The 20,824-nt window shown below is 39.0% G+C and overlaps 2 protein-coding genes across 3 annotated transcripts in view; both read left to right on the forward strand.

Annotated features, from left to right (window-relative positions):
* RAD54B (RAD54 homolog B) overlaps positions 1–20,824 on the forward strand; it is a 64,997-nt gene that overhangs the window by 17,812 nt on the left and 26,361 nt on the right. The window lies entirely within an intron of this gene.
* On the forward strand, positions 570–7,480 carry LOC113996350 (fibrinogen silencer binding protein). Its single transcript, XM_027737344.2, has 2 exons — positions 570–1,653; positions 5,968–7,480. Exons 1-2 carry the CDS (start codon positions 1,283–1,285, stop codon positions 6,491–6,493), a joined length of 897 nt encoding a protein of 298 aa, XP_027593145.1. The 5' UTR covers positions 570–1,282; the 3' UTR covers positions 6,494–7,480.

Below are 20,824 nucleotides of genomic sequence, written 5' to 3' on the forward strand. Positions count from 1 at the left end.
TCAAGGCTGAACATGTTAAGCTTAGGAAGCTGTTGCCACTATCTCAAATGGTGTTTGTTTCCACCCTCCGGACTCTTTCAGTGGAGTACGTAATTTTTCAAACTTAGTTTTTGCTTTTCGTGTTTGAGAGCACCTCTCCTTCCATCTGCAGGTTTTTCTCTTTCTCCCATTTGTTGATTTAGTTTAGACCACACAGATGTAAAGCCTTGCGTGCGTTTTTATGTGAAGACTTGGCTTAAGGCGATACGTTGTTGAGTAGAAATTAGGAATGCAGGCACGTCTTGCTAACAAAAATCAGATTTTTTTTTATCCTGAAAGAATGCCTGGATGTGTTATAATACAAGTCGTTTGTTTGCTGGTGGATATTAGAAGATCCCGGTACCCGCACGCTGTAACGCGCTCGGTGAATCCGTCACGACTCGGCCGCAGCCCTTGTGCCTCCTCGCAGCCCGCGGCCGAGGGGCGATGCCGCGGGCCGGGGCGAGCCGCGAGCCGCCTCAGGGCCGGCGCGGCGGCGCTCGGGGCCCGCTCGCACCGGGGCGTTCGTGCCGCTCCCGCCGGTGCCGAAGCCCGGCCGGGGAGCGCAGCGGGCTCTTTAAGAAGCCCCCGTGTCGGTGGCTGTCGCCGGCTGCCAAGTGCGGGAGAAGCCGAGCTTTGCGGCGAAGCCCGAGCGTAACCAGCCGGCTGGGGGAGATGCCGCCCCGCGGTGACTGACAGCAGGACCAGCTCTATGCAAATGGCGCCGGGGGCTCTGCCGGGGCTCTCTCCACACGCCGCCGCCTCTCGCCTCCCGCGCCCCGTAACGCGCCGCGCCTCGCACAAAGCAATTGTTGCTTTTTTGAGGGACGTCGTTTTACACGTAAAATCATCTCCAGCACGGTTTCAGTTTGAGATACGTGTGAGGGAGCTGGGGAGATGTGTCAGAGCTTGTTACTCAAGCTAAATTAGGTAATTTTTAGCTGGGTAACGTGCTAATCTTTAAACCTTTATGTTTCTAAATCCTGCGTATGTCTGGTCTCTTCATACAAAAGTGTATTTTGCTTGTTTCTTCTCGCCTTCTTCAGTCTGAAGCCTTATGTAGGTCAGGCTTGGCTTAAGCAGATTTCCTGAACCTGCGTCAGCTTAAGCTGAAGGAATTTTAATAAACCCTCCCTTGTAGGCGTGGGCCTAAATGAGACTAGCCTAGTTAAGCCTGATCTTTTTCTGTTTGTGAAAAAGAGCTGAGCAGAGCTAGGGGCTGCATGGTGGCTCCAGGAACGGCTTCCTTAATTCAAAGGTAACAATGGTTGGGAAGGCCAGATCTTCTAATTTTACCTTATCTGAAAAGCTCGATTTGCTAAAACTCGTGAAGCCGTACGTTAAAATTCTCGAGGAACATACCAATAAGCATTCTGTAATAGTGGAAAAAAACAAATGCTGGGATATCATAGCTGATAACTACAATGCCATCGGAGTAGATCGCCCTCCTCGTACTGCACAGGGCCTGCGCACGCTGTACAAGAGGCTCAAAGAATATGCCAAACAGGAGCTATTGCAGCAAAAGGAGACTCACTCAGATTGTCAAAGCAGCATTTCCGAGCCAACCAAGAAAGTTGTGGAGATGATTCCACAGATTTCCAATGTGTGTTTAAGAGACAGGAGCGGTGTTCAAAGGTGAGACAATTCTTTTTACTTTGTTACTGAATGAAAATTATGGCGCCTCCTATCTACTATGTAACGCTTTTGCTTGTGCTCAGGCTCCTAGAGGAAATGTTTATCAGAGAAAATTCCCAAATGGGGAACAATGACAAAAATAATACTGCTTTTGTTTTATGGGAAGCTTTATGGTGACTTAGCACTGCATTCTTTTTTTTTTTTTTTTGTTCAGCTCTCTTTCAAAGCTTGTTTCAGAGTCTTTGTCATACTCTGGAAAGTGAGGGTTAAGAGAGAATCAAAGGGAAACAGTAGCTCCAACCTCTACCCCTCCCCTACCTTTTAATAGGCAGATTATTCAAACACTGGCAAAGTGATGGCTATTCTCCTCCATTTAAGGTAATACTGCAGTCATTTTGCAACATATGGAACTGTTAGCAGTTTATACAGGATATTTAATAAAGTTAGTTCCCAGAGCTAAGAAACCTCACTCACACATCTTTTTTCTTTCATTTACTCTGGTGTTTGCATGTTACATTTTAGTTGATTCCAACCCTTAAAAAAAAAAAAAAAGACTCCACACTGCAGTGCCTTTGTGAGTGCAAATGTTTTTTTAAATTATACTTTACTTACATTGATGGTGGTTCCCTGAAGCTGGAGCAAAGCTAATTGAAGTCTAAACTCCAAGCAGTTCTGTGTCTTACATGAGGTAGTTTAAATACAGAGAGAAACTAAGAGGTACAGCATTAGAAGTGTTTTTTTTTTTCTTTTTTTTTTGGTAGGTTTGTTTTTTTTTTTACTGCTCAGTAAAGTGAGACACACTGTCTAGATTTGAGCCAGACATAATACAGGCAGGCAGCGTTCAGGCTTTCTCCCACAGCTGGCTAATGCCCCTCATATCTGACTTGCAACACTCTGCTGGTTCTGTATTGGTCCTTGAGGGATCAAAAAATGCCTGGGTCAGGTTTTGGTTTCTCCAGATACAAAAACTAAGCTTGGGGGGGCGGGGAGTCAAATAACTCCTCAGCAACCTTGAGAAAGCTCTGATTTTTCTTATTTTCCCAAGCAGATTAATGGGAAGCAAACTTTCCATATTTTAATCAGATGTACTGACAGTGGGTGCAGCAGCGTAACACTCTAAGAAAACCTGGCATGCGCACACTCGCTGAATTGGACTCATGGTGCCACTGGTTGAACTGAATGGTAACAATTGTCTAAATCCCAACATGCCAGATGCTCTAAAAATATGCTGTTGTGGGTCCTTTGCTTAAAAAAGTCTAAAGCAACTGGGCTGTGCTGCTGCTCCTGGTGAATGCCCCTGGAGGAACCATTCCAAAGAATTCTCTGGAACAAAATGAGGCTTTTAATTGCGCTAATAAAGGTTTCAGTGTCTTGACTACCAACTTTTGTAAGGAGGGGAGAGAAAAAATAGTGTGAGAACTTTGGTTTGTAGATCGGCTTATAAAAAGCACTGACGCTTTTAGTGAATGATTAAGAGCTAATGATCTCCATAGTTTGTCTCCTATAATTTAAACAATTTTTGCAGTTCTTTATGGGTCTGGGAACACTGACTTGATTATTGCTTACCCAAAATGGTTCATCTTAGGAACAACCACTACACTGTGTCCTGAAAGAAAACAATATAATTTAAAAGATTATTTTTTTTCCTGCCCAAACACATCGTTGTTTGATACTTCTAAATTTAACTCTGAGTTGCATTTTACCCTAGTTTTATAAACCCTGTACTGGGTTTTAACTCCCTGGGATGTGGCTTAGGTTCTGTAGGAGGGAAATACAACTTAAAATGAGTCCAAATTCTTAATCGCACCTTTAAGCAATTTCTAGCTCACTGTGATTAAGCAAAACCTGGTGAATCATGGGTGCCTGCAGGGTTATAAACACCATGCCCCAATTGTGGTAACTGTTGTTTGTCTTTCTTTCAGTCAAGTTGTCAGAAACCACATTAGTAACCACCATACAGACAGCTCTTTTGTTTCTCAATTCCTTCTTTCTCTATTTGCTGTCTAATTGTTTTCCTCTTAAGAGGCTGACTAAGGAGGAAAAAAAGCCTCATCACAGTTACCTGAAGGTTTGATAGTTTTTTAGTTCTGTGTGGATTACACTTCGAGAGATGGATTTTTTTCACTGCTTGGAGGCTCTAGTCTATGTTAGACTAAATCTTACCTTTCTTCTATTTAACCTCTCTCACTTTCTCTTTCTGCTCTCTCTCCATTTCCTTTTGTCAGAATGACCTGCTTCTCCTGCTGGTTGTTTCCTATTTTCTCAGGCTAGAAGCTGGCCAGGAGCCAGCAAATAAGAAGGAGGGAAGCTGTATTAGAAGCTGCAGTTGGGAAGAAGGAGGAAACCCAGAATTACAGTCAGCACTAAAAAAAGTGAAAATCTGTGTTCAGAATAATGCTTTTGATGCTCAATAAGAGGAGTAAAAGGAATGTGAGAAAGAAGTATATAGGAAAAGGTGAAGCTTTGTGGCACGAGGAAGAGGCAGTAAGGGGATACAATTGATACTCCATAGGCAGCTCAGGTAACAGTCAATAGAATTAAGATTATCTTGGCGTTTTCTTTGGGGGATTAAGGAAAGGTCAGTTTTCAATACCTGCTTCAGATGGACTGTTTTCAGGGTTTTTTTAAAGAATCTTTAGTTAAAATAGTTTGTGTGGTTGACAGGCTTAATTTTTTGAAAATACATTGCTCTGACCCTGATGAACTTTTTTACAACTGATTATTGAGAAGCTTTCATGCTTTTATTCTAGCACGAATTCTAGCATTGAGTCTAGTATTTTCATGTTAATAGATGGCAGGCTAGTCAGGGTCCTTTAGAAATTGCAACCATGACTGCTTATTTCTTTTAAACCGAGAGTTTTGAAGACCATGGGATATCTAGAAGTTATGATCACGCCACATTTTTATTAAGGAGTTAGTGCATTTACATGAGAATAGGAAGTACAAATTACATTTCTTCTTGCTTCTGGGAATTTGAACCCAATCTATTACTAACCAGGACAGTATTTTAATAATCAAATAGTGTGTGAATTGTAGGACTTTCAAGACATTTAAAAAGTGTAAAAAAACCCACTTTCCACCCTCCCAATTTAATAGAGAGCAACTTGGGTTCTTGTGTTGGGGAGCATCTGTGAATATTCTGTTAATCACCGATCCACTCACTGCCTTTAACTGCTAGTTAAGTAGTGGCAGCCTGGTTTTCAAAGGGTTGGGAAGTGTCTCAAATCTTCAACCACCAGTTAGAGACCCTGTTTTAGGCAGCCATGGCCATGATGGCGCACTGGCTTCGCTGTCAATACCAAGTTAATATATTTCTGTTCCCATGTTACACTATACTGCCTTCCCAGTCATGCTGCAAGTATTTATTTTTTGCAGATCTGTACTGTAATAGATCAAGAAGCTGATCTGGCTTAAAAAAGCATTACCTGAGTAAAGGAGTGATGTGCAAAAGTGTAGGGTTTCAAGCACAACCGATGGTAGAGAAGTGTCAGGAACAGCTTGAACCATTATTATCATCAAAGCCAATGCAATGTCAAATCATGATTTGAGATGCTGCTGACTCAGGAGTTTACACAAAGACAGATGAGTAAAGTGGGCGTTGTTCTTTTGAAAGGAAATGCAGAGAACCATAGGCTTTCTTAATGGAAACACTTCAGTGTCTTCTCTTGAAACTTCAGAAGAATATTAAGATTGCCAATTCAAAGGGAAGGAGCAGGGATTAGCTTGATTCTCAAACTGACTGACAAAGTCGTCATTTGGGCTCTAGTTTCTTCTCCCAAGGCTCTTTGCGTAATTTTATTTAGTGATTATTGTACCTTTTAGAAAAAAACCAAATACTTGGGTGCATGAGTCAGAAAAAGGGAGCACATTAGAACAGAGGGAGATTAATAAGTTTGTGAGATGGAAATATTTCTCTCCACTCAATCTCAATTAATCTCCTTGTAAAATCATATTATATATTATATAAACTCTTTCCTCTGTTACTTTCATGGCTTGGTGCTTGGGTTTTTTTATATTTTCATGTCACTAATAGCCTTCCTTGCTTCTTCAGTGCCAGAAGGGCCTCCCAAGGGTAGTTCTCTATTGGCTGTACTGCCTTTATAGCAATAGATTCTGAATGTGACATGGCTGTGTCTGTGTCACATTCTGTGTCTGTGGAAAGAGAGAGGGGTACAGGTGGTGTTCAGGCAATGAAGTAGAGGGTCCCAGGCACAGATAGCAGAGTAGTATTCAAATGAAGTTTTGGTTACTTACAGCTATGCCTTTCCAAATAGTTTTTAATGGATTATTTAAATATGATTTTGTGTGTTCTAGTGCTAGTATCGATAAAGAAACAATTGCTGGTACCAGTTCACCACAGGCAATGTTGGATCACCATCCTGCGACAGTCATGATGGACTTACAATCGGAAGAGGATGTCAAACCTCCTCCTTCTTTGATTATAGACTCACAGCAAAATGAGAACTTAGAACAAGAGGAAGAACACCAGCTGGTGCATATTATGGAAAGGTCTCCTTCAACATCAGTATCTTCAGTTGATATGAGAGTGATGATGTCTCCATCCCCTGTACCAAGAAGAGATGAGTTTTTTAGGCTTGAGGTTGGAGAACGCTTTAGACCAATGTGTAGTTATGACCCACAGATGTTACAAATGCTGAAAGAAGAGCATCAGATAATATTAGAAAACCAAAGAAAAATTGGTCTTTATGTCCAAGAAAAAAGGGATGGTTTGAAAAGAAAGCAGCAACTGGAAGAAGAACTGTTGCGAACAAAAATCAAAGTAGAGAAGCTGAAGGCAATACGACTACGGCGTGATCTGCCAGAATACAGCAATATCTAAATATTTTATTACTTCTGTCATATTCTTTGATATACTTTATAATAAATGCAGAATTGTTCCGTATGTTAATATGGATGGATCAAAATCTGGACTTGAGACGTGAAAGCGTATTTTCCACGTTGTTGTTTATGTACCTTAGAAAAATACCTCGTATGCGTTTGAATGCACCAACTCTTCTGGTCTAAAGTAGTCAAATCCTGTACATTTAAGTGTTTAGATTGATAAAAATCCAAACTTTTAAAATATTTCCACTTATCTCTATTGGAGTAGTGATAAGCTAATAAAATTTAGTCAGGTCTTGTTAAAATTTTATTCATATGCATTGTTTTTTCAAATAATCACCTTTACTATCTTAATGAAGTTACAGGTTAATAAATACATATAAGAAGGAGAAATAAGAGGTTATGTTCAAATGTCTTATTCTTTTCAAGTTGGTAAATCTTACGACAGTGGTGAGATTTTGCTGATGTATCAGCTTGGAAAACAAAATTACTGGATCGTTATATTTTTTTAATGTCAGTAGACAGTTGAATAAATGTACATATTTTTAAAAGCTAATACTTTTTAATTGTTTCCAGTGGAGAAGTGTTTCCATAGGATATTATCAAAATAGAGATAATGAATGCAACACTTGGTTTTTAAAACTGCATGCATGTGTAATTTGTGTGTACAGTTACCATGATCGTATATTCAGTTATAGTAATTATACTGGTGATCAACCACATAAATGTCTGATTTCCTCTTTTGCATGCATAATTACTACAGTGCATGTGCAACCAAGACAGTTGCAGGTGCCTTTGATCAGTATGACTAGGACTATAAGCTACTGAAAAGAAATCCTTTCTGTATGTAAGTAACATGTGACTTGAAATCAACAGAGAATTCTGTGTTATTCTGGGTACCTTTTATAGATGCTGTTGTTCTGATCTTTCGATTAGTTTCAAATAAAAAGCCCCAAATAAAAATAAAATTGATTCTTCTGTCTGTCCTAGTAGCAGCTGTTTCCTCTGTAGTTGTGATCAACGTTCATAACTGGAAGAAAAATATCTGGAAAACATCAGTCCCAGATGATTCATTTCTTCATAATTCTAAGTCCTGCCTGTTATGAATGGATCCACAACTGCCTTAGACCTCTGGCTCCTTATTCCCCATAACAGTACTTTCCCCTTCCTCTAACCTTTAGCGCAAGAAAAGGAAATGAAGCAGAGAATCAAGGAAAAAGAGAGAACAAAGGAGATGTAATTCCTCCTGTGCCTCCCATCTCAGAGGGCCCCAACAACATAATGAACAAAAGCAATAGGAAGGAGACTGTTTCTTCCTTGCTCCCGTCACCAGTGTTTTCCCAAATTTGCTTCCTTCTCCACACCCACAGAACCTCAGCATGCAAGCATGAGGCACTGATCTGCATCAGCAGATTCTGAATGAGGTAAGCTCCTTGTGTGTCTTCTGAGTGAACCACGTTACCTTTGTAGCTACAGGGATAGATGCTTATGGAAAACTATGAAGAATGGGAGCATGTGAGTTTAATTGAGGGCCTAGTGGAGCTTCAAGAATTGTGGTTGAATTTTGTGACAGTAGACAAGAGAATTGATCTTGACTGTCAGGGCCTGGGATAACTTTAACAGGTTACAGGTAGGAAAAGTTGAGGAAGCAAGTCTTTTGTTTACAAACTGAGGAAAAATACAGAACAGTGAAAACAGATGTTGGCAATACGGAGTTCCCTAATACTTTTCCAGTTGTTTTCTAGAGAAGAGAGCACTGTAAATGTCTTGAGAATTTTTGTGTGCACTGAAAATTATGGTGCCTGGAAAAGTGGCCATCGTTTCTGTACAGTCCTTGGCTTTCTGCTGTATTTTTTAGTTCAAGGACATCGATCTGTTTTGTGTAGCTGGAAACATTTCAATGAGACATTCAGTTCCTGAGTTCACAAGAATCAAAATGCTGCCTTTAATACATAAATAAGGATTTTATTTGTTCTACTTCTCAGAAATAGGAAACAGCACTGAATTACCTGCCCTCATCTTGTAGTTTGGAAATGTCTGATCTTATCCTTTTAGTTGAAAATCAGAATTCTGGTTTTCAGTGGTAAGGAATTAATTTCTATTTCTTGTTTCTGTTCTTAGATATTATGCAAATGAAGAAGTTTTTAATATTTCAGAAAATAATTCCCATACAGCTCATTGTCTTGCAGTGGTTTTGAATTACAGCTAGTCCTATGCTGACCACCAAAATGCTCTAGAGACTTAAGAATATTTTCTGTTGATGCTAGATGAAGAGATGACCTCCAGGGTTTCTATTGGCATGGTATTTTTATTTCGAGGACTAGAACCAGAGGAATTTCCAGTCTTGGAAAGCTTACAGTCTTTTCTGAACTGGCAGGCAAAGTAGTTGCAATAATAGGACTCTGGGTAGAGCAAAGTCTCTCTTGTGTTCTTGGTGCTGGAGGGGAGGAATGCAAATGAGTAAAGAAATAAAATACACCAGCTTGGTCAGAACTGTGCTGTTATGGTCAGTGTTCTTCCATGTTTGGTTGTTCTGGCTTTGTCTCATTTGTTAGTGAGAAGCCTTTCATTCTTATCTGCAGGCAGCAGCTCTAGTTCAGAGGTCTCTCATGCTTCTTGTTTACTTTGTTCTCAGTTTTGTTTCTTTTGGTTTTTGGGGAGCTTGGGGAAGGGGGAGACATCTGTTAAGTCCCCTTGGAGCTTGCTGATTTCTTTACTAGTGAGGTGGTGTTTATTTCCTTTCACTATAGACGTTTCCTCCTTTAGTGGCATTATATTGCTCTCAGAGCAGCGTGTTGCTGACTATATATTGTACTTTCTATATTGGTGAATCTGCATTTCTTTCTCACTCCACATCCGCTTTACAGTATCAGGTTGTCTGTCTGAGTCAGACTTCACTTCTCTGTGCCTGTTACTGGATTTTGTTCCATGTATTCCTAATGTTGGGTACATGCACCACAGCTGTGGCTGGTCCTTCTGGACCATGAAGTGCTATGAATTTTTACTGTTCCAGCAAATGATACTGTGTTAGTGTGTGTCAAAGGGATGATAGGAAGCCCTTCCCTCCTTCACCCTCATTCTTATCCTCTTACTCCCTTTGCTACATCTGGCAGTGCCATTCACTGTCTGCATGTTTATAATGTACATAGTACAAGCAGAGTAATTTTAGGCAAGGACAATTTTTTACCGTATGTTCATGTCCTTCTACTAAGATAACTGAAATAAACTGGCTCTAGAAGTAATTTAATTCTCAACATCTAATGGATTTATGTTTAGGATTCGAGTAAAAAGCTGTAAGGTGATAATTGTGATGGCATCTTGTGTAATTTCATCTATCTGAGTAATTGTCTAACGATCAGTCTATAATTTTATCTGCTGCTCCCTAATTATTTTGCTTTTTTTTGTACCTCCCTGCTTCCCTCCTGTAACCTTTTGACTCCTGTGGAATCATCTCAGTGGATGTGCTTACCTTAGATCAGAATTCTTATCATGTAAAACTGGTAGGAGAGAGTACTCCAAGACCAGGAGAGATTATTCATAGCTGAAGCCTTATATATATTTCTACACATTTTCAAACTTGGGGTTTTTTCCCACATACAATGAAAACGCACAGACTATCTTCTTTGGGAAGACTTGTGCCCACTTAATTTCCAATAGGCAAAGCCATTAAGTTGCTTAACATAAATAAATGAGAGTTGTTTCTGAGTGGGAGGAACAAATAAGGAATTGTGATACCCAGGCTGCCTGGCTAAGCTGTCTTTTAAAATTTCCTGTATCTTGTTTTAAACTGCTTTAGAATGGTTCAATGTGAATTTTAACTTCAATAATGTGATAAAAAAAACTACTCAAGAAGATGATAAAGTGTTGTTTTCCTAAGATGTTGCTTACTTTTCCATTTTGCACATGAAAATAAAAAGAGGACTTTAAAAAGATTGTTTTTAACATTAAAATGCATTAAATGTAGCTTCTCAGTGTGTATCACTAACTAGTCATGCTACTATTCTGTTTTAAATATCTAGGTCTTAAATAATTTGAGAAATGTTACTGTCTATATGTTAGATTAAAAAAAAACAAAACAAAAACAAAACAAAAAAACCCAAAAAACAAAACAAAAAAACAAAACAAACAAAAAAAACAAAACAAAAAAAAGGTGCTGTTTACAGTAGTTAAAATAGTGTCTGTTAGCTGGCTATGTAACACATAACTAAATTTCAGCCATTCTGTGACCTATGTTTCTATCTCTGATAAAAACAAAAGTGCTTGCCTTGGTGTTGACCAAGTTGCCTGTGTATAGTGATAGTTGGGGCATCCAGTTTGTCTGGGCAAAATTTTTTCCATGATAAAGATACAATTTCCTGAAGTTCCACTGAATGCTAGCCAGCAAAATGTGAACTCTTCCTTGCAAAAGCTACAGTTGCTCAGTGGAAAAGTAGTTGAAAACCTCAGTTCTGATCCGTGTGTGTAGGAAGGTGGATGAGGGTCAGAGAACCCAGGGAAAGCTCAGCCATCTGTAGGCATTGTCATTCCCCACCACCCCTGCCTTTCTTCCATGCTGTGGGATTTCACACTATTTTATCCTAGTGATTACACAGAATGATTCGTTGATACGTCCAAATATCTCTGAGTGAATATAACACCTTGTTTGACTCTGTATTACTCACACAAGAAGAATGTCATATAATTATCATTGAATACTTAATCAGCAGTTACTCCACATAATAGATGATTTTTATTTGCTCTTCAGCAAAACTGCAGACTTGGAAAATGCTACTGAATTTTTTGTATTTTACATATGCAATTAAATTTAGTTTTTTAAAGAAATCAATTGTTTCCTGGCCATTTCCTTTTGGCTCTTGATTTTCATCTGTAGTTAGGATAATTGCAATAATTAGCATAATTAAGCATACGTATAGTGAAAAAATAATTGCACTGGATTATATTGTCCCTCTAAACTCAGTTGATGTCAGGACTTAGTTTGGTTAAGGCTTAGTCATTTTCACAGAATCACAGAATTTTCTGAGTTGGAAGGGACCCACAAGGATCATCAAGTCCAGCTCTTAAGTGAATGGCCCATATGGGGATCAAACCCACAGCGTTGGTGTTATTAGCAGCACACTCTAACCAACTGAGCTAATCTCAGGGGTTTTTTGTGTACTGTAGCCTGTGTGTTGCCGTTTGTTTACTTTGTTTGTCGTGTAAGATCCTTGTCCGTATTGCTAAGGCTTTCTCGAAATACGTCAGTTTTCAAAGTTTGGAACTTTCTGCATGGTTGAAATAAGAAAATCAGTTTATAAATTACTGATTTATTTGTTGTTGTTGTTTAAGCTTTAGTTTAACAGTGAAGCAATAGGACAAAACGTTTATCTAGTTTGGGGATGGGGAGAAGGGATATGGGACTGCTTGTGGTTAGTTACAACATCATTCATGTCCTGCAATTGCATCAGATAAAACCTGGCCAGTGTCAAGTTGTATTTGTTATTAATCACTGACGATGTCACGTGAAAGAAAGTAATTTATAACTCAGCAGCAGTTTGCAGGTAAATTTTATGTAGCCCACTTGTTGATACTACTAAGAGTAACATTTTGTGAAGTCAAAGCATTTATATGTGGCATGTGCTGGAAATATAGAATTAAAATCGGTGTGTATACATTGCTATTGACACATTCTCTATCGTAGTATGGCATTTGCTTAGGGCTACATTGTAAGGCCCCCATCCTCCCCAGAAAATTGACGTGTAAGTTGTGCAGGTTTCACCCAGGTGATCTTTGCATCATTTTGCATTGTAAGGAAGCTTTGGCAGTAGGTTGTACATTGTGAGGGACTTCCAGATGACATTAGTAGCATCAACTATGTTTGGCCAAACTACTTTATGCTGTTACCTCCTCTTGGGTTATAATGTGTGTGCTCTGTGTATGCATTTGTGCTTGTTTATGTCTCAGTTTTTTTCTGTGAAACAGATTACCTGGAGAATACTCTGTTTAGGATATACTGAGTTTTGATCATCTTTCCTTTGTAGTCTTCCAGTTTCCTTGTGCTTTCGAAAAAGTACTCAAAACATGGCATCAAGCTGGTCTTTGGCCATTCCTATAAAACCTAATTCAAGTTTGTCTAATTTGTAAGTCATTGGCAAACACATAATTTGGTAATTTTCAGTACAAGGTCGTTACACTTCAGATGTAGTCCATAATAAATGAATTCCTAGGAGAGCCTGTCCAGCCTGAGCACATTGAGCCATTGAGAGTGGATCAAGGACTTCTCAGCTGTGAACACCTTGAATGAGAGCAAGAAAATGTGTCCCTCATTTTGCCACTAACAGGACAGACAGCCTCAGTAAAGGAACCACTTTGTTTAGATCCAGAGAGGATGACAGCAAGGATCCCAAGCACAGCTGTCCTTCTTTTGGGGCAGTAAGTTTTTAGGAGCTGTTGAACTGTTCAGCTAGGTAGATAATGGCCCAGCTCTTTTGCAAAAAAACCCAGCAATAGCCTGGAAAATACTGTTTGTAGCTCTGGGATTCAGAGTGCTGCATAGTATGTGTGCAGAAAAGGAGTGAATTAAGCTCATTTAGGGAATTTAGCCATTGCTGTTTGTTATAATTATTTCTGCTAGATAAAATCTATTCCTTTCAGAATAGTTTTTGTTATATAACTGTATATGCTAATTTGCTGTAGTTGAGTTTTGAAAACACATTGTTCCTGAGTGAACTCCTGAGATGGCACTAAAGATGTTTTTCAGCAGTCCAGAAGTTAAACATATTTTAGGAGTTTCAGATACTTTAACTCTGAAGATCTAGTAGGCATCTATAAAGATTGTTTTCAGATTAAATATAGTAGAGGTAAATTTAATCTTTTCCTAAATCTCATCCTTCTCTGTTGAGCATGCACATGTGCATATGTTCATAGACATATACAGACCCAATGAGATACACATATGGTGAGTTGATAAGGAGCTCCACATGCTGCAGAGGCTTTACAGTGACATCAAGGGTGAAAGAAGTCCCTTGGGAATAGCAAGTAGAGCTGGTCTGCTGATGGAAAGCTGCCACATCTCCACGTCTTCTAGCGTTTCCTTATATAAGTGGTCAGCTCAGGACCAAAAATAGGCTCAGGACCACAAAGTAGGCTCTGCTAAAGGCATCCTGAATTTTAGGGTCCCTGTATGGAGTCATCTTATTAATTTGCATTGGAATTTCTATGCAATTTAAGTTGTATTCAGTTTTCTTACATCCAGAGCCAGCAAAGGCAGCACAGTGAGCACTGCTTACCTCCACAAGGATGAATTTCTTCTCTTCCCTCCTCCCTCACCTTCTCTGTTCCAGTTTTGGTTTCCTAGTAAGAATTACAACTAGAGCTCTAGGGTTTTGTGTTTGGGTCATAAATATTACTTTTTTGCTTGGGCTACTGAATGGATTACACTTATGTAAATCAAAGTTATGTAACTTGATTTGGAAAGATTACTCTTTCCCTTTCCAAATATTTCATCAACCACTCTGCAAGTAATCATTGCTGCATAACACATGAAAATTCTAAAAAAATATGACTCATCCCTTGTGTGCCTCTTCCCAGGGTAATGCCATAAATTTTAAACAGTCCTGTTTAAATAATTTAGGATAGGAATATATTGTGTTTCATGCTTGTGACAGTGGGCGCAAGTTTTATTGGTTATTTGTATTTTAAGGACTCTTTACTGTAATACAGGGACATCAAAGATGGCCATTAATAAACACAAACAGTACATTAAAAGTGTTTTTCCTTCCAGTATATACTAAAACAGATGTTAATACGAAGGAGACATAATCTTAATAAATCCCTTTCTGCCTGCTTGAGTTTTGTTACAGATCTAAAAGTCTTTGCATTTTAGGAACAGAGATTTTGTGCAGTACAGAAATAGTTTTATTCTTGATAAAAAATGGTAGAAGTAATAGCAAATGCTTAAGAGAATGCCAAACCATGTATTTTCAAAGTACCACATGTGGGATTAGCTGTGTACCTTCCATTAACATTTAAACACAAAAAGATGCACACTTACATCTCTGCAAGCTGCTTCAGAAATTAGTGCTTTTTGAGAAGGTTACAATTAGCCTGTGATTGTGTAATAGTTGATTAACTATTTCTTAGTGATTTGCTTTTTTTGATAATTTAAATATTTGGAATTTTTTCATATCCCATTTAGACTATAATTTATTGCAACAAGATTCAATATTTACAGAACCCAAGGATAAATTTTACTTTCAGATATCAGTTTTGTATTTATTTTTTGAAGTAAAAAACCTTCACAAATTAATCAAAACAACTTTCAGTGTGGATGGCAACATTAAGAAGTGTAGTAAACAAATGATTTGGATGTCATTTGACTGGTTCCAGTGTTTTACCAACCTGATCTGGCTCACTGCACCAAATGATGCCTGCAGCCTTTCAGAATTCTCAATGATGCTGCTTTTTCCTTTGATAATAGGAGTTGCACATCTATTTCTGTGGACTTGACAGAAGCTTTCAGCTTAGTTCATTAAATTTTTACAGTGAAAGCTGGAGTCAGTTGCATTTTTAGACAGTTGAGAGGTTTAGGAAGAATAGTTTTCTACCATGGAGCTATAATTTTGAAAGTATGTGCTCTTCATCCTCCCTCCTCTGCAGCGGATACCCTTGAGAGGTAAATGTTTCATTAAATGGTGATGATAGGATTGTTCCTACTTGTTCAAATTAAGCACATCTGACATCTCTGTTATTGTATATAGAAGATTCCTATCTGAAAATAAAATTAAGTTTACAAGCTCAAGTACCCAAAAACTTGCCAATAGCACAACCTGAACCCAGCTTTCACGTTCTGTTGGGTATAGTAATTAAGTACATGATTAAGGGTTGTATTTCTGTACTCTTCCTTGCCAGTTCCAGTTCACAGAATGGACTGTGTCCACTCACTGAGTCACTAGTCGGTATTTTCTTTCTATCTCTTTGTTCGGTTGTAGACCTACCCCTTGTTCTCAGCACACTATTCAAACTATTTTGAATTAATTAGCTATTTTTTTTTCCTCTGTTACTCATCATGATACTATCTGAGTGCCTCCCAGATGTAATTACGTTTCACAACAATCCTTGTGAGATAAGAAGTTGGTATAATCTCCACTTTTTAGGAGATAAAGCGAGAACCGAGGCACAGAGAGAATAAAACCAAAAAGCCCCATTTTTATGGAAGGTGCAGGCTGAATCATCGAGCACTGCATTGTCTCAGTGCTTTGCTATACTGTACAGTTAATCTTTCACAACTACAATTTCCAGTTACACCCATGAGTGTTCACTGTTAATACAAATGAGACTGAATCACAAGTCAGGTGCTCAGACAAATATTTATTGCTAAAATTGGGGTGAAATGACTGCCATTACACCACAGAGGAACTCTAGAAGACATGCAAGTAAAGTCCAGTTCTCTAAGGCATTATTCAGCTTATTTAACCACAAGACTGTACTATCAGTCCTTGCATTCTCGGCCTCCTTCATCCCACACCTTTTGCAGTTTACAGCAAAGCAGTTCAGGGATGGCACGGGCAGCACCAGCTTTTTTTCCTGCCGCCTTTCCTGCCTTTCCAGCAGTTCGGTTCTCTGCACTGAATGAGCAAGAGGTCCCATGACAGTGTAGTGCAGCATGTTTTCTGTAAAGGCTTTATCATTAATGCATATGTACAGTGGGGCAGATCAGGTCACTGGAACATTGTTATTTTTGACATCTTCAAACTCTGCTTGACTTCACAACCTTAAAACTATTCACTTAATGGAAGGTGGCTTATGGGGGTGATGAGTGGGTGGGTGACGTAGTTTCGTACTACTGGGTACAAAATGGGTAGATGTTAATCTTTTGGCTTTTAGAGCAAATTAACATTTCTAAACAGATTATTCCATATCATTTGTTGTTTTCACCTGTGTGAGACAGACAAGGTTGAAAATCTTATCTTTCCCCTTTGGGGTTATGAAGTGAATTACTATACTAAGAGGTCACTGAAGTCAGTGTAGACCATTAATATCATGGCATGCAGTGTTTTGCCCAGTGAGTTTTGCACATGTTTGCTCACAGCAAAGAAACTGAAAGACTGAAAATTTTTCAGGTTGAAGAGCAGAATGTACCGAAGGGACTTCAGGGAAAGTGATATGATGATCCAAGCTTTGGATCCTGCTTTGCCTTCATGGACTTGTCCACTAGAAATTGTTTGATTCTGGGTCTTCTACTAGTCCTAAAGTCAGAATTTATTTGAGTTTGTCTTGCAGGGTGTGATCTGTCAAACGTAGCGAGTTCAGGAGCTGAAGTGCCTCCATCTGTTACGTTGTATCTCCCATTGCAGCCCTATCCACCTGTAGAGCAGCTACCAAACTTGGGTCTGTAAAATTACATAAAACAGTGTAACAATTATAGCAGTTTTAAGTTCACTACCTTTAACACTACCTTGGTAGTCTTAAAAATTGAACTAGAGAAAAAATTGAAGGATGGGGGAAGAGAAGTTGACCATGTTTACCATGAGGCTGTGTTGCTCTGAGTGCTCTTCATGTCTGTGTGCAGTCAGTGCCCTTCTGCACTCAACTGCTTGCCATTTTTTATGTTGCACTGCCATGTTGCCCTTATTTCTTCTGTCGTCATTTTCCACTTCTATTTTCCCTGTCATTGCCTAATCTGCTCCTGTTCTCGTTTCTTTCTCCCAAGCCATCCCTTGATTTCCCTTGATGACTTTCAGCCATCTGTTTTTTTTAGTGAACCTTGAATTCTGAGGGTCAGAGATGAGGGGCAGTAAGTTTCTCTTGCACCAGCTCCTGCTCAGAAAATCCTAATTCTCTCTCTGCTCCTTATACTGTACCCCAGTCCCAGTCTGTCCCAGTAGTTCTCCCCATGCGTTCTCCTAACCTAATCTGTTGTCTTCCTACTCTTTTCACTCCTTGTAGGGTTTCTTGCCTTTCTCTGCATGCTTTGCTTCCAGCTCAGACTTACGGTCTTTTACTTAGTTGTCAGTTTTCTGCTGGTTTAACATCAGCAATAATCTTCGTTTTCAGGCTTTGTCTCCCAAATTACTTTTCCTTGTAGATGTCCTTGTCCCCTCTGCCATCTTTCCCTGTTTGGTGTCAGGACAAGGGATGATGTGTCTAAAGGAGAGGGCCAAGGAAAAATTCCCTGCTGGCATGCATGGAAGAAACCCAGCTTTGGTCTGAGCAGTGAGAGCTGTGACTACAGAGAAGTCTATTCTCGGCCTCAGTTAGAGCATGTCCAGTGTATAATCCTCAGGAAATTAAGAAAATGTGCAAACTACATTTATTTCCAAGAGCTTTTAGCTTTCAAGAGTGGAAAAGTTTTACGTCAGCCAAAAAAAAAAAAAAAGGTGTTATCTTCTTCCCAGATTTTTAGATTCTTTTCCAAAGTATTGAGTTAGTAGAGCTTTTACAAGAAATAAGAGTTTATTGTGGCTATGACTGCATTAATTTGTTATTTTTGTTCTCATAAACAGTGATTTTTCTTTCATTGCCAGTTTCTGTGGACATTGTACATGTGTGTGAATATGTGTGCTTAAACTGAGACTGCTAACATGGAAGATGTACTATGGACTGATAGTTATTAGCTATGTAAAATAAAATCTACTAATGGAAATCCCCATAGTATTGCATGTTCAGCAATCTAGAGGCTAGTTTGATTGGCATTTCAGATTATAAAGAGACTTTGACACAGAATTTTAAAAATATTTAAATTTTTTGATCATTTGTATTTTTGTTTTAAAATAATTTTGGATGTAAAACAATAATGTGTTTTTCAAAGAAAATATTCCTGCTTGAAATATCCATCTGTAGGTAAGTTTGCTAACAATGCTGATATGTTAATATATTAATTAATGACATAAACATTTTGTGTTTGAAAGGGTTACAAAGCACTGGGTTGTAATAAGTGACTCTGAGATGTAATCCTAGCTGTCATTGATTCCTGTGGGTTTAGGGCAAGTCAGCTTGACTGTGCACTTCTGACAGTGTCACAGAAGTGTTGTGAGAAGAGTTGATACATATTTTCCATCTTAGAGGCACACTAATATACATTTACATGTTAGCTTAGTATTAAGTTTTATCATTAGACTGAAGTTGCTTTGCAAATGAAGGATGATGCTATCTGTCTCATATTTCTTTAAATATTCCTGGGATATCTTAGGAGTGTTTAACATGTAGGTATTTCATATGCAACTAGACATTTAACTACTATGTAAACATCTGTTCTCAAAATGTTATGAATTAATTTAATGAAGAAACTTTTCAATTACTTCCTCTGCTCCGAAGGAGTTGGTACTGGCTCTATGGAGCAAGATCCATGACACGTGTTTAGAGTGACTGTGGAGGCTGCAGCAGAGCACTGCCATCGAGTTTGAGCTGGGATTCATTCAAAGCCCAAATCTCCTTTTACAGTGGTCCAGTTTTTTTGCTCTGCCTCCCTCCGTTTCCTAATTATTCCTTAGCGCTATAGAACGCAACTTGAATCAAAGCTGTCTTCTTTAAGTTGTAATTTTTGCATTGCGACAGTGCTTTTTATTGGGAAGATTCAGAGCAGTTGAGGGAAAATTCCCCATTGTTCCATACATGCTTTCAATGTTCAACTATGGAGCTGTTGGGTTAACTTGACAGGTCCTATGGTTTCAAAATCACCCCAACCTAAAAGCTGCTAGAGAAGAATGGGCAGACTCCCAGTCTCCTTGTTCCAAACCTCATGTACCCCTTCCCTGTATTGACTGTAGTTGCTGATGGGATTCATTGAGCTGGCTTGCCTGCAGCTAGTGGATGAGAAGCAGGGGGGCAGAGGGGAGGAAAGGTGAGCTCTTAGGCTTTGGCAGCAGCCTGCAGCTGGGTGGGGTTAAGCTATCCATTAAACCACACCTCAGGCCAAGGTGTCGAGTGCCTGGCTCACTGGACCCCATGTCCCTCACTCCTTGTGGTAACATGTGTGTACTTACAGTGCTGCAAAAGCTACAGTGCACAGTCCCCTGAAAATGCACGCTTGAGTTACCTTCTGTAGTCTTTCGTAATGCAACTACTTTCTTGCTGCATTGGAAGTAACCTAATGCACTTAATTGATGCATTTTCTCTAAATCCTGCTCATCAGAAACTGGTTAAACTAGTTTGCCATTGGAATGCTCCCCGTCCCCTCTACTGGATCCTGTCCCGATTTCTGTAAATCATCACCTTCCTGAGGTTGCTGAAACTTTTCCTCATATCAGTTTGGCTGTGGTTTATGTCTTGAAACTTAAGCCTTTGCTTTCTCAAGCAGAGAGAGAAAGCTTTATTTGTGGAAGTTTTTCAAAGCCCTGTTAGCCATGTCTTTAAAGTTCCCAATGCCTTCATTCTGGGAGGAGAGACTTTTGCCGCTTGCTGTGGTTTCTTCATGGTTAAGCAAACTGCACTGCCAGGCCAGGTGGTTTGCTCATCGGGAGAGAAAGGAGTGGGCATGGTTGTGTGATGTTTCTCGTACTGTGGTGCATGCATAGTTCCTGTTACTTATTATTTTCACTTGAAACTGATTAACAGCAGAGCTCAGAATGTACAACTGAAGTTTGTCTCCCAGGGTCTCAGCAAATCCAGCTCTGTTTCAGATCCTGTCTAAGGTCAGTGAGCAACAAGGGGTTTCTGCTGAAACTGTTGCTGTCTTGTACCCCTGTATCAAACACTGAACTTAGTCCCCGTGAGTAACATACCAGTCTCATTTCAATTCCTGAAAAGCTTATGACACTGTATTTATCAAATTTGAATATTCTGCTATTGCACTGGAATAAATCTTTGAAGTTAAATAGGTGTGATGCTGATACAAACAAACTGATAAGATAAAAAGAAGGTTGAATGAAAGTACCTAATCAGCATTGTTGGTGAACAGGTTTAGGTTTTCTATGCAAGGAAATTATATGGAAGATAATTTTGAGAGGATATAATTATTTTTACATAAAAATGTTTAATTAAAAAAAACACTTTACACTTTTATCTGAAACTAAGCTGTAATTATAGGTAAAAGGAAAATAATTTATGTAGCATAGAAACAAATTGTTATTGAACTTTTCTATAAACAGAAGTTATGATAATTCAGAAGACAAATTGAGGGAAGAAATCTGAACATTGCAGAGTATTTGTTTTTTTATTTTTCCCATAGGAACATAGTAGTATTGTATGGAATATTGGTGCTGATTTGCTTCTCACTGGGGGCAGATTGCTTTGGAAATCCTCTTCACTAAAAGTCACTATTACAAAAGGCTAGCAATTTCCAGCTCTGTTTATAAATTATTGGTTTTCTAATTATTTTAAATGAAGCAGGGATAAGAAGAGTTTGAAGACTTGT

This window comes from Pipra filicauda, unplaced genomic scaffold (assembly GCF_003945595.2).
Source record: "Pipra filicauda isolate LSUMZ 115617 unplaced genomic scaffold, ASM394559v2 scaffold509_size397805_pilon, whole genome shotgun sequence".
Classification (NCBI taxonomy): domain Eukaryota; kingdom Metazoa; phylum Chordata; class Aves; order Passeriformes; family Pipridae; genus Pipra; species Pipra filicauda.